This window comes from Cyrtonyx montezumae, unplaced genomic scaffold, assembly GCF_038088225.1.
Source record: "Cyrtonyx montezumae isolate F1298 unplaced genomic scaffold, pur_monq_1.0 scaffold_2, whole genome shotgun sequence".
Lineage (NCBI taxonomy): Eukaryota > Metazoa > Chordata > Aves > Galliformes > Odontophoridae > Cyrtonyx > Cyrtonyx montezumae.
In genome coordinates, this window is record NW_027071936.1 from 25,263,369 (window position 1) to 25,276,966 (window position 13,598).

The 13,598-nt window shown below is 50.1% G+C and overlaps 1 protein-coding gene across 2 annotated transcripts; it reads left to right on the forward strand.

Annotated features, from left to right (window-relative positions):
• The first annotated feature begins 975 nt into the window (after positions 1-975).
• On the forward strand, positions 976-12,722 carry TMEM150C (transmembrane protein 150C). Of its 2 annotated transcripts, none has more exons than XM_065736682.1 (8): positions 976-1,027; positions 5,075-5,156; positions 6,094-6,147; positions 6,267-6,299; positions 6,398-6,465; positions 7,701-7,828; positions 10,213-10,390; positions 11,584-12,722. In XM_065736682.1, exons 2-8 carry the CDS (start codon positions 5,077-5,079, stop codon positions 11,790-11,792), a joined length of 750 nt encoding a protein of 249 aa, XP_065592754.1. In that variant the 5' UTR covers positions 976-1,027; positions 5,075-5,076; the 3' UTR covers positions 11,793-12,722. The 2 variants fall into 2 exon arrangements, with proteins under 2 accessions (XP_065592754.1, XP_065592755.1); XM_065736683.1 differs by having other exon boundaries at positions 988-1,027; positions 5,072-5,156.
• Positions 12,723-13,598: the final 876 nt, after the last annotated feature.

A 13,598-nucleotide genomic window follows, 5' to 3' on the forward strand; every position in this document is an offset into this window, starting at 1 on the left:
AAGGCATCAGGAGTCAAGCTGTAATTTTGAGTATTTGCGTGTATTGGAGCTGGTCTCCTTTCTGGGGTAGGTAAATTGCCAGGCAGGTTCCCCGTGGCCCAGCAGGCAAAGCTCAACAGGAACAGGGGAAGGATGAGTCTGATATGCGTGAACTGACAACTGGGGTTGTTCAGTGTGGAGAAAAAGAGGCTCAGGGGAGACCTTGTTGTTTCCTACCATTCCCTGATAAGGGGTTGTGGCAAAGGTTGGGGGTCAGCCTCTTCTCCTAGGTAGGAGGAGAACAGGATAGGACAACAGGGAACGGCCTCAAGTTGTGCCAGGGGAGGTTCAGGTTGGATATTAGGAAACATTTCTTCTCAGAAATAGCAGTGAAGCAGTGGCACAGGCTGCCCAGAGAGGCGGTGGAGTCATTGTCCCTGGGGGTGCTGATGGGAACTGTAGAGATGTGTCACTGAGGAACGGGGTAGGGATGGATGTGTGGTTGGACTGTATGATCTTAGAAGTCTTTTCCAACCTCAATGATTCTGTGACTTCCATGACCGAAGTCCGACGGCACAAAGGTGGGACAAGGAAGGCCCTGGAGGTGCACCAAAGCGATCTCACAGAGAAACTTAGGAGCAGTGGTGTTCTGCAGGGATGATGCCCTGAGGGACGCAGCTCCAAAGCAGCATGTCCTCGTGTCCCCGCCCTTCCCCAGGCGGACAAGCAGCCCCGCAGTGCCGGGCCCCGGACCATCATGCTCCCACCTCCACCGCTGCCCCGAAGCGACGGAAGAGGCTGGGGACCGGTCGCCGGCTTTTCCTTTCTGGCAGCAACCAGCTCCGAGCAACGTCCGCATTCACCTCGGCCGCTCGAGCCGAAGGCGACCGAAGCGAGCCCCTCCCCGCGGAGGGCTGCGCCGCCGCCTGAGCCCCGCCTGGCCGGGGCGGGGATGAGGGATGGGGACAGCGACAGCCCGGCCCCTCCTCTCTCCCCCGGCCACCGTCGCCGCCAGGAGCGGAGGTTGAGGAGCAGCCGCCGCCCTCAGGTAAGAACCGGCGGCCGCGGGCGGTGCTCTCCGCGCCCCGGGGCCGAGCGGGCCAGAGCCGAGCTGCGCTCCGAGCGTCCTGGCCGGTGCTGCAGCGTGCGCGTGTCTCCCTGCAGCAGCCCGCTGCCGCGCGGGACCCCGATGCCAGGAAGGCGGGCCCGGCCCCGGACCGGCTGTAGCGCCGGGGGGTTGGTGTTGTGTTGGTGTTGGCTTGGATTTCCCCCCCCCCACCCCCCCAGCTGTGGAGCAGGGAGAGCCGTTGGTGAAAGGGGACGCTGGAGCATCGCGTGCTTGCCCCCACGTGCAGCCCGGAGGCCGCGCACCCCGCAGGTGTTAGCCGGGTGCTGGGGCATCCCACCGCTGATGGACGGCGGGTTCACCTAACGCCGCTGCTTCGTTCTTCGTTGGCGAGCTCCTGGCGTGCCTTATCTCTGTCACTGCGTGCTCAGGAGCTTGAGATAAATCCGAAGGAGCTGTGCTTTGTTATGTTGGCATTCGTGGCTTGTGGGTGGTGCTTTGCGTCATGTGCTGCTGCCTGTCCCTCCAGCTACGGTGATTAGGCGTCAAGAGGCTGCAGTTATTCTCACTGGTAGCATGCGATGGAAAGCTCTAACGGGATCTCCATTTAAAACCGACGGGCTCACCAAGATGTGACCTGTTAGTGCCGCTGCCCTTGGCTGCTGCCTAATGTCCATGCTTTGTGACTTGCCGTGTGGTTTGAGCAGCTTCCTCCTTCCCCCAGTGCTCTTGGCTCGGTGGCTATTCTCCGAAATGACTCAATGGCCGGGTGTTGTGAAATGCTTACTGAAGGAATGCTGCTCTGGCCGATGGTGCAGCTTTTGAATGGGCCCCTGAGATGCTTCTGCGTGTTCTCGTCTTGAGAAAGATTTGCAGTCTTGAGAAAGATTTGCAGTCTTAAGATTTGCAAAGCCATTAGCATGCCAGTGTTGACCTTCCTTACGTTCGCTTCTGTTGGCAAAATCAACGCCAGGAAGAGCCTGTGGCTTTCTTGGCAGATGAAATTAAGATGCTTACATTAGATGAACTAGTAGGTTTGGTAAGCTGCCTGCTGTTATTGAAGCGCCTACATTAGAGGAAGAGGAGCTTAATTGCTTGGGGGAGTACCATGGGGCAGTGACAGCAAGAACAAAGCTGATTGTATGAGCAGGTTTAGGCATGAGAGCTGTGATGGAGACAGCAGAGAATGCCTACGCTGAGGGAAATCCTCAGGACACCTTCTGCAGAGGCACTGATGCAAAAGCCTTTGCTGCTCTGTGCCTTGCCCTACAATAGCAGGCTTTTTGTGATGTCAGCCTGAGGCTTTGTGTCAATAGGGACTGGAAACCACAGTGTATGCTTTCGGGACTGTGGGCTGCCTCTGGCTGCTGCCACCCTGAAAACTCTTTTGTGTCAGCTCTGTGAGCCTGTGTCACCACAGGGCCATAGGTCGCATAAAGCTTCCCTTTGCTGCAAGCCTTAGTAATGAAAATGAGAAGACAAAACAGGTGTGTGCAATTCCCAACTGCCTCTTGAACTTGGTGTATTTGGGAAAGCACAGGCTTGCTGAGGTGGCTGGTGCTGCCAGCTGGAGTTGACAGCTCAGATTTGGCATCTCTGGTGGTGGCAGCAACACAAAGAAGAGCTGAGGTGGGGAAGGTTGGTTCAGCATCATCCCCATGGAGCAATTAATTCTCAAATAAATGGTTTCTGTGTTTCCTAGGGAGAATTTAGGTTATTTTTCCCACTTAGCATTTTCTTTTGGCTCAGTTTCAGGGGAGGGTTCTCACTCAGTTCCTTATTCTCTCATCTCTGGCTGCTGATGGAGGTGCTGGTGGCCTCCTCCCTTGAAGACGTGAACCCAGGACCTGAGTAGGTTACTGTGAAGGCAGTAACAGCAGTGCAGGGCTGGCACATGCCAACCTTTGTTAAGAGGTGAGGTGCCATTTGATTTAGCTCTGCACCCAGTCAATGCAGCAGGGTGCAAGTATGATGTGCCCAAGCAAGTCTTGATTTTAAACTACCCTCAGTCCACACAGGGATTGCTGAACATCCTCAGGCATGCATAGGATGTGGCAGTGAACAAAACTAGAAGGTGTCTGGTCCAGCCGTTGCCTCCATGCCCTACCTTGGAGGGGGTACCAGGGGTACATGCACTCCTTCAGCACAGCACTTGTGCAAGGAGCTGCTGTGGCAACGATGTTCTTCCCAGCCTTGGGCTGCTTTCCCATCCCCATGTGCTGCGGTTGCCTCTGACGTGGGGGAGAAGCCCTGTGCCACCTGCCTTTCCTTACATCAGACAACACTGAAGTGGGTTGGGAAGGCTGTGATTTCTTGGCGGAGAGGTGCACTGGAAGGCAGAGGAGCTGTGGCAAGCCGGTAATGAAACGAATGTTATTTCCAGTTTCTGCTTTCGTTGTGTCCGTGTATTCTTTGTACCTTCCTGAGGGGGAAGGGTAAGCAACAAGGCCTGCTATCAATGAGCTGAGACAATTGTGTTGCCTTGGCTTAGTCCAGTAGAAAGCTGTGCTAGCAGCAGCTACCACACAGAGGAAACGCAGGCTGTAATGGGAGGTGACATCTACCTGCTTGCTCCCCTCCAGTGGGATGGGAACAAGGAGCTCAGCTGCAGCTATGGGATGCCTCTGCATATTTACGGGCTGCGGGAGAAAAAGGCAAGGGCACTGCTTGCAGAACAGCTGCAGCTGGAGCAGCAGGGGTCGTGGGGAACCAGAGTCCTTTGTGCAGGGAGAGGAATAGAGATGAGATGGGTGGGGGAATGTGCTCCACCCACAGCCACAATTTCTTCTGCTGCACCATGCTGAAGATCTATGTACGCACTGGAGCTGACTGCTCGCTACATTGAAGTATTTAATGCTTGCACGCCTTTGTGCTCCCCGCATGCAGTTTCCTTTGCTCCCAGGCCAAGGGAGAGATCTTATTTGCTAGGTTATCCTTCTTTTATGGTTTGTGATTCAGCCTTGCTTGAACCTTACGGTTTTCTGTAAGCGTGGCTGGCTCTGGGTGTGACGAGCCCTCTGGCCTCACATCGAATGCTGCTGTGTTGTGCCCCTCCGGCAATGCACAGGGTGCAGGAAGGCAGCACAGCTGATGTACAGCTGCTGCTCTATGGAAAGCAAAGTGGGCACTGGAGCGGAGAGCCTCCTGTTGTTTGCTGTTTGCTATGCTGGTACCTGAAAGGAATGTTTGTGCAGGACAACAGAGTGTGAGGAGGCATTTGATCTGTTGTCAGAGGGCTCACAGGGTGTGTGAGGTGTTCCGTGTTTGGAGCATGGCAGCATTTGGGCATTTCTGAATTGCATGTGTTGCAGGAGCAGCTCTGGCATCTCACAGCCTTGTCCAGTGGGATCTTGCCTGGAGGACAAATACTTCCTCAGGAGAGAATGTGCACAGCATCCTTAAGGCCCATGCAGCATTTGCACAGCATCAAGGGCTAGTCCTGTTTGTCTTGCCTCATTCTGTCAGCACTTGAGCTTGGCTCCCCTTTGAGCGCATCCGAACACCATTTTTAGCTGATTGCTGTAGCCAGGCTGGGAGCTGGTCGTGTGCTTTGTGGGGGTGAGGAGAGAACATGTGCATCCGTTTCCCTTTGCTCTGTGGACTGTGCCGATATGATGTGTGTGGAATGGGTAATGATTACAGTAGGGAGGCTGTGCTGCCACGTGCCTCTGGAAAGGAGCAAGGGGTGAGGGCTGCGGGTCTGGTGGAATGACCTTGCACAAACTGCTTCTGGAGAATGCTTCGAGAGCTGCCTCGGTTCCCTAAGTGTGTCTGAAGAGAGCCTCCCTGCTGCAGGCTCTCTGTTCCTGTACAGCATGGCAGCTCCTGCCTGCATGCAGCAGCTTAGCCCCTCACACCAGCTGCGGTGGTGGGTAAGGCTGGCAACGCCTACTGGGCTGCCTGTTGTGAGGCTGGTCTTGGAGTGGCACCTGCTGTGGGGATGCTCTTGCTGCTTCCAACATGGAGGCAAGGGGTATGATTGCCTGTGCCCTCTTCTCCTGTTTTTACTTTGCTCTCTGTTTCTAGCAGGTATGGACAGGAAGAAATGCAGTGTGTGGATGTTTTTGCCCCTTGTGTTTACCCTGTTTACATCAGCCGGATTATGGATAGTGTAAGTTACCTGCTGCAGATCAGGGGAGTGAAGCCGTGGGGGATTCTTGAGTGTCTGTGGGCTGGAAAGGCACTTGAGAGGGTTAGGGGTCAGTCTGTGGAGGAGCACGTGCATTTCCCCGAGTTTCTGTGCTCCCCAGGCCAAGTTTCTGATCTTGTCTTCCTCCTGGCACGTGTTACTGGAAACTGCCTAAAAAAACAAACAAAAAAAAAGGGGCCAAGATGCAGAAATTACCCTCCATCGCCTCTTCTGTAAATGACTCAGCACAGCCCTTGGGGATGTGCTCAGGCTGTGCTTTGGGGTGAAGAGCCCAAATGCAGAGCGTGCATGTGGACAGCCAGCCAGCCAGATCGTGCTGATGCCTCGCTTTCTCAGCAGCCCTTTTTAACAAAAGACACATGGGGTGTGCGTTTCCCCAAGTGGGCTCTCCCCAGGCATGCAGGCAGACAACTGCAGCATGAATTTGGGAGTGAGAAGTGTGCAGTCAGCAGTTCTGCTCAGCCTGGAAAGTGATGTATTGTAGGATGTGACTTTGGTCCTGGATCTGAGGATGTTTTTCAGCAGCCTGAGTAGCTTAAGCTGTTTGTCTGAGCCTATTGCTGCTAAAACAGCTTTTGTGGAGGAAGCAGAGTGAACCAGGTGAATCAAATGATTCAGATTCAAAATGAAAATGTTTCCTTGGGTGATTATTTTTAGTCCTGTTCGGTGATTTGCTTTTCTACCTGGCCATGCAGAGCAGATGCAACAGGAAGGCAGGCATGGAGCCAGGCTGGGAAACTAACAGGGAGCACTGGCAGCCTCCTTGGGTCCTGATTTTGCCTGAGCTCGTGTCAGTGGGCTTCAGGGTGCTTACCAGATTGAGTGATACTTTGAATAGAAGCCAGAATGAGGTTTAAGGCTGTTTGTATTGTTGTTTTTTTTCTTCTTTTCTTGGCAGGTACTTTATAGCAGTGGAAGATAACAAAATTATTGCACTAAATGTACCAGAGAGGTAAGACGGGTCTGTGGGCTTTGCTTTCAATTAGTTGTTTTGTTAAAATAATTAAGTGGTAAAAACAAAATGGGAAAGAAGCTCTTGAATCTTAATTTCTGGGCACTTGTGTCTTGTAGGAAACCTGGTTCCAAAAGACCACCTTATATAAGGTGAGTGACTGATTTTTTTTCCACTCACTGTTCTGATTAATAGCTGTTCACCCGTCTTTGCCATCCTGGAGTTACAATGGTACGCTTTGTTTTCCAAGTATTGCAGGTGACACTCCCCCTGCGAGCTGTGTGTTTAGCCAAGTCATGAACATGGCAGCATTTCTAGGTAGGAACCACAAGGAGAATTCTTTCTTTCTCTCTCTTAATTTATTGTAAGAAGTCATTGAAACATAAGTAATATCCAATACGCATTGTTCTTAGGTCTGCTGATGTGAAATCCTTTAAGCTGTGATTGCTACTGATTAAGCCAGGATTGTTTTGGCTTCATTTGTAGAAAGACAGAATGAGCCTGGATGCATTTGAGCTTCATTAGCCTGGAAGCTGTGTGATTGTTTTTCATTGCATGGTGGGATGCTGTTCTTTGCTACAAAAGTAGGATTTTGGCATGGAAATGTCCGCAAATGCATCAACTTAGTATGTACGTCTTCCCAAATTGCATGACTGAAGCTGTGAAAGTTCACTGGCTTCTTCAAGCAGCAGGCATTAAGGGTAAAACACTTCACTGATTTGAACTTCCTCGTTTTCAAGTATCACTTCTGGGGGGAGTTTGGGAACCCATAAAGTTTGTTTTCATGTGTGGCATTGTTTGAAGGTCAGACCTTGTTTATCCAGCCAGGGTCTCAGTTTGTATAAACAACTTTGCTTCCAGTTTGAGGGCTGAATGGAAGGACAGGGTCTGACTTGGTACCGTGATCCAGGCAGACATGAGGACAGAGTCACCTGAGCATGAGGGCAGGTGCTGTGAAGGAGGGCCAAAGCTTTTTGAGGCCCAGCTCTACAGTCTGCTTTCATTGCTGCTTCTCCCCACTGCAAGAAGTGAAACTAGGGAATCTCCAGAGTGCAGATTTGTTTTTATGTTGTCTGTGCTTTATGGATGAGGACAGGCTGGCCACAGTAGGTTGGATTCCTCTACTGCATTGGGGTGCTTTTGATTAGCTGCCTTGAGCTCATGCTTCTGTTGACCTCAGTTGTGTCAAAGCCTTTGCTGCTGGAGAAGAACCAGCAGCAACCACTAAAGCTAGAAAGGTTAGCATTTCTGGAAGATGAAAATAGCATTGTTTTGCACGTAAAGCAGGAAGGTGACTATTTAATTACCATTTGTCACTCTCATTGCCGTTTTAGGAAAAGGTCACGCGATTTCACAGGGAGCAATATATCTCTTCTGTAAAGATTGTGTCCTGTAGAAATAACAATAGAAAAGTGCAGGTGAGCCCCAGCAGACAAAGAGTGAGTGTCCCTAGCAATTAGTGGAGGATGGAAAATGGCCGTGAGCACAGCCACGTGACTTCCTTAGTGCATTTTACCTAATTACCTACTTGGTGCTCTCTCTTTCTTTCTCAGCACTTGTCGTTGCTGTCCTGCGCTTCATTCAGCTGAAGCCAAAGGTGTTGAACCCTTGGCTGAATGTCAGCGGCCTGGTGGCATTGTGCCTGGCCTCTTTTGGGATGACCTTACTCGGCAACTTTCAGGTACTGCTGCTGTGTGTGTGTCGTAAGGCTCCTGCTTTTCGAGCAGGTCTGCCTGGGTCTTTGAACTACACGTATCTGGCTGCGCCCCAGCCCTCCTCATACCCACCCTGCCACCTCTACCTGCTGCTTATTGTGGCTTCAGAACACGCAGAGATGAAGAACTGTGATAATTGTTCATTTCTTTCATGCATGCTTGACCTGCTGTGGGCTAGAGCAGGGAGCCTCCTGAGCCCTGAGGTTTGGTGCAGATGGTCCTGGGTAAATGGACTGAGCTGGAAGTTTAAACCTGCATCTGTGTTAGCAGATGCGCAGCTGCCCGTGCACATTTAGCAGACATTTTAGTGTCCTTCACATTAAATGTGTGTTGGTTAATCTAACTCCTGCTTGTCCTCTGACTCCCACAAGAGGGATGCAGCAGAGAAATGCTGCTGCTCTCCCCAGTGTGGTGGGTGCCTGGATGAGGTCCCTGCAATTCTCCATCTGTTCTGCAACTGCTTGACAGGCAGTCAAGCTGTCAGCTCCACAGCCTTACTCCGTGGGGTTGTGCATTCACTGTGATCACAAGTCTGTGTCTGTCAGGTCTGCAGTGAAAACTGAGCTGTGAGAGCGAGTGGGTCACTTTGGTTTCCCTATCCCATTGCTCTCCCTGTTCTGTTTCGTGCTGGGATGCAAGTAAAGGGCCTCAGCTGCCAGGAACAGAGAAAGGCTTCTCAACCCCTTTTCCAGGAAGGGGGATGGTTTTGCTGTTAATACAGAAAAAATCCTTGTTTTCTGAAGGATTAGTAACTGTTTGGGTTGTAAAGCAGTTGTGGGAAATTGTCTGTCTTCTTTTTTTTTTTTTAATTAAGTGTGAACTAATATAACTGTTCTGGAGGTCTTGCTAACTCCATGGCCCAGGCCAAAAACACATAGATTTGCTTTTCCATGAGAGTTTCTCTACTAGGAATTACAAGGCCCTTGTAACAACCGCATCTAGGTGCAAGAGGAATATTTCTATGGCGGGGACTAGCTAGTAGGAAGCAGTTTGGACATCTTCCTTTTTTTCTCCCCCTCAGAGCAAATGCCTGTTCTTGAAGAGTGGAGGCTGTGAATCCTTCATGATTATAAATTTTGGACTAATAATCCACTTCTTGTTAGTTAGCTTAGATCTTGCTTAGATCTTGTGCCAAACCATGAAAGCATGTGGTAATGAGACTGTAGCCCTTGCTTTTCCCTGCCTAACTACTGAGCTGAATGTGGCATTAAATCACATTGCTGGAAAATTACAGATTTGATATTTTAGAGTCACCATGAGGGCTGTAAGTCCCATGCAGTGCAAGCTGCCTTGGGAAAACATGCTCAATCCTGTTTTTTGCTTCTACTGTAATTTGAACCTGCCCTTTTCAAACTCCTCCCCCCCCCCAATCCCCCCCCCACCACACACACACACACACACACACACACACACACACACACACACACGCACGCACACGCACAAAATGGGGGGAGAGGAGGGGTCAGTGGAAGCAGGGTGACTAGTCTGTTATTTTGCAGATTGTGGGTTGTTTGGGAATTGGTTAAATCACAGAACAGGAACCAAGGCTGCAAGGAGGAATTATGCACTGATGGTTTATTATTTAGAAGAGCCTCAGAGGAAAGAGGGAAAATATAAAGCCTAAGTCTTGCCCATAGTGGGCTTTCTGAATGTTTTTGCATCCTGGAGGGATCTCTTTGCAAACTCTTGCTCATGGAACGTGGCTGACCTGTTCCTTTGCATCACTATGCGGTCACTGAGCCCAACAAGAAATGGCAGCCAAGAGGCAGAAAAGCACTTGCACTCCAGTGGGATTGAGTTTGTGTTGCCTCAGACACTAGTGCTTGAGAGAGGTGGAGGTGGGAACAAGCAGTCCGCATTTGGTGGGAGAAGCTTGCCAAAACAGAAGCACATTTCTGCTAGCTCAGTGGAGGTGCTGGGGCACTAACAGCCCACTACCTGGACAGCACTGCTCTGTGCAGCTGGAGGCTGCAGTTTGCTGTCATTGTGAGGAGCTGAACGAGCACCTGTCAGGCTGTCCTTGCCTGCCCTCACCATTGTGTCAAGCCAGAGGAGTATTTCTTCCCAAGCTTAGCATTGGTGGGTCTTGTCAGGGGGCTGTGGAAGCGATCCCTGGGAGACTGCATTTTCCACTGTGCTTGGTTTTGGACAGAGGATCTGCTTTTCTGTGACAGCTGTCGACTTGTTGGTTATCTTAGGCCTTACACCTCTATCAGAAGAAAGGATACAGCATCTCCATCTCACATCCCAGTGGTTCTTGCTCTCCTCTATCCCACCCTGTCAGCAGCCTGAGGTAGCTAACAGGTGATTCCTGTGGTGTCCAGGCAATTGCTGTTTTGTTTCTTCCTAGCTTTCTAACGATGAGGAGATCCACAATGTGGGCACATCGCTGACCTTTGGCTTTGGGACCTTGGCATGCTGGATCCAGTCTGCTCTCACCCTCAAGATTAACCTGAAGAATGAGGGACGGAAGGCTGGGATTCCACGAGTCGCCTTATCGGCCAGCATCACTCTCTGCGTGGCGCTCTGTATCCTTTATTGTGCTCTGTGGCACATTGGGTATTGTCAGTGGCTGACTCTGCAGCAGGGAAGATTGGCTTTCACAGACGTCCTTTACGAGCACTGCTCAGATGGTTTTCAAGGCACGAATCTGTGACCATTTTGCTACCTCTGTTTTACAGGATTGCACTGCTTTTCTCATGGACTAGACCCTCACTTCCTCTGTAAATGTTCATAACATTTATTCTTAGTGATTTCCAAAATGGTTACAGTAAAGAACAACATCTGTTTGATTTAATGGCTACCAACGCAGTAGCATTTGAAATCATGTCAAATATTGAAATTAAAAAACGTCAGGAGGATAGAGGGTGGTAATCAGGTATCTGAAGATCGTATATGTGCTCCAGGGTGCTACAGCCAGCCCTCCCCTCTAAAAGTTGCTGTGGCGGCGAGGGGAGGAGCTGCTAGCTGTGTTGACTTCTGGTAAGAGTAGGTGTAGAGTTTTAGTTATAGAGTCTGCAGTCATCCCAACTAGGTGTACACGAGGCTTCACATTCACCTTGTACCCAGTATTTTATTGTATCAACTGCCCCTCAGCCCTTTTATATTCATTGGGGGATTTATTTGGGCTAGATCCACTTGCTGCTTTCTTGTGTCTATGTTTGTGCTGGGGTAAGTTAAGAGAGCAGGAACAATTGGCCAGGAATAAGCTAATATTGAGTTATTTTGGGTAACAGCCCATTCTTGAAAGAATTGTTTGTTTTACCTGTGAGGTTGTGTGATCATGTGTTTTTGTGCAGAAAAAATTCTGAGACAGGAGAGTAGTGAGGTTAGAGGTGCACAGAGGAGGTAGGGGTGTGTAGTGGGAGCCCTCACAGCTTGCTGACTACATCAGTGCCTGGTTTGATATTTAAGCAGGACTTCTGCACACCTCTGTCTGTCTCTGTGGATGTTTATCAGTGGGAATTGGGACCAGAAGTCCTGACCAGCACAGAACAGCTGCTGCATTCCATAGGCAGTTTCCATCTTGTTAGATACCTGATAGCCCTTTCACCTCTGGCACCACTCACTCCTTACGATGGCTAGCCAGGTTGGTCATCATACTGGTGACTGTGATTGTCAACATTTGATTGCCTGTCCCGTTGGCTTTTTTCCCCTCTTGTCCAGCATCTCTGTTCCTACAGGCATTCCCAGGATGGTTTCCTTGACCTTTATCTTCCAGATTTCATCCTGATGGCGCAGGGCATCCATATGTACGCTGCCAGGATCCAGTGGGGCCTGGTGATGTGTTTCCTGTGCTACTTTGGCACATTTGCAGTGGAGTTCAGGCACTACAGATTTGAGATAGTTTGTTCTGAATACCAGGAAAACTTTCTGAGCTTTTCTGAAAGCTTGTCGGAAGCCTCTGAGTACCAGACAGATCAGGTGTAGCCTGTCCTTCGGCCAGGGGGAGGGGGGCAGGTGTGGTCCCATGGTTAGACATGACCTCATTTACACTTTTTTTGATGAGTTTGTTTTCCACGTGCAATCATTGTCGTATTGCCAAAGGGCTCTGAGGGCAGTTGCCTCATTAAGGGCCAAACAGAAATAGCTCCCTGGTGGAAGAGGACTGGAACCTTCTGAGCAGCAGTGCCGGGGAGCACAAGTTGCTCACTTTGTGCTGTCAGGCTCCTCAGCAGCTCCATCACACGCCTGCTGTTCGAGATGTTTGGCAGCAGGTCCTCACAGTGCCCCTCTGAAGGTAGGCACTGCTCTGCCTGCCCTGTAGGGAAGGAGATGAAGGAAACAGACCTGTCTGGGCACAGTCTTCAGGCATTGCTGGTTCCTGAGTTGCTAGGCTGCACCTTTCATGTCTTTTTTGCATTGTTTTCTTTGCTGCTGATAGGTGTAACTTGATAGGATGAGAAGGAATGGCTGTTTTTTCTGGACTTAAGACTGGACATTGGAAGACCCAAACTGACCAGCATTTACAATGAGCAGGTGGGCATTGCTTCCAGCCTGGAAAGTAGCTGATGACAAAGCTGGATTTGAGAGAAACCATGCAAGACTTGGCTGATGCTGCCTGGCAGCAGAGAGGACTGTGCTCATGCCAGAGGAGATGGCACAGGAGAGCACTGTGCTGGGCTTGTTTCACACACAGCAATGGGGACTGGTGGAAGCAAGGTGCTGAATTAATAAGTGAATGCCTGTATGCTCTAAAGATGACCCAGAAGAGGCTGCTCTTTTTAAGTGTTCAGTGCTTCCACTACGTATCATTTGTAGTGTTTCAAAGAACTTTTTGTTGTTGTTCACAGAAGAGGTAAACATTGTGTTAGAGACACTGGACTTACCTACAATGAAAACAGAATCATTGCAGCTGGACTTCATGTGTGTAGGGTTTTCAGTTGGTTTTGTTTGTTTGTTGCTCTTTATGCACTTAGAAGTCAAACTTCAGACATATTTTGTCCCTGCCTGAGTTCCAGACTTCTCCCTGTGGCCAGTTTTCCTGAATGGACTTCCAAGGGGTGTGGAGGCTGGGGGACTTGGCATAAGTCACCAAAAGCAGGAGCAGCTTTGCTGTGCAGTCCCCGGGGAGCGTGAAGTGCAAATACAACAAGGAGAAACATTTCCTGCAGAAAAAGTCTGTGGTTAAAGCCCGTCTTTGAAAACACTGAGTTTGGGAAGGCTACTGGATCAGCCAGCTAGGGGATGGGTGGGACTTGTTTCCCGTTTTCCTAGGCGTTTGCTTCTCCTGCCTGTGCTGATATGGGGCATCTCACCACCCCTCTGGGAAGAGAGGCAGACATGAAAATAGTGGCAAGAGCTGTTTTCAGGGGAACTACCACACAGTAGTGTTTCTGACAGAAAGGGAAAGGGCACGGGGGCATTCAGCGCTCTGCAAAGGGCAGAGGCCACTTCTGGAAGGAGAAATAGTCAAGAAAACCTTCTGTTAAAGCCAGTGCTCTTTACGTGACCTTTCATGGGCCAGAACTTGCTTTTGGGGAGGGAGATGCTGAGGCTGCAGGTTGGGGCACACCAGGTCATCCACAGCTCTGCCAACAGTCACACCCAAGGTGGGGGACGGGATGCAGAGGGACCCCTGACAAGGGCACACACTGAACGCATAGGGAGCACAGAGCAGTGTTATTCTTTAAGGGTGTTTTACTGTAAATAGTCCTCTTCATTTTTTTATGGTTTTTTTTTAATCAATTACTACTTTTTTTTGTTTATTGTTTTATACTTTGTAACAATTTTAAC

Bases quoted from the DNA above. Each gene is read 5' to 3' on its own strand.
- TMEM150C (XM_065736682.1), top strand. From the start codon at position 5,077: ATGGACAGGAAGAAATGCAGTGTGTGGATGTTTTTGCCCCTTGTGTTT. The intron at 6,300-6,397 runs GTGAGTGACTGA...TTGTTTTCCAAG, and splicing joins AAAAGACCACCTTATATAAG to TATTGCAGGTGACACTCCCC. The intron at 6,466-7,700 runs GTAGGAACCACA...TTTCTTTCTCAG, and splicing joins GAACATGGCAGCATTTCTAG to CACTTGTCGTTGCTGTCCTG.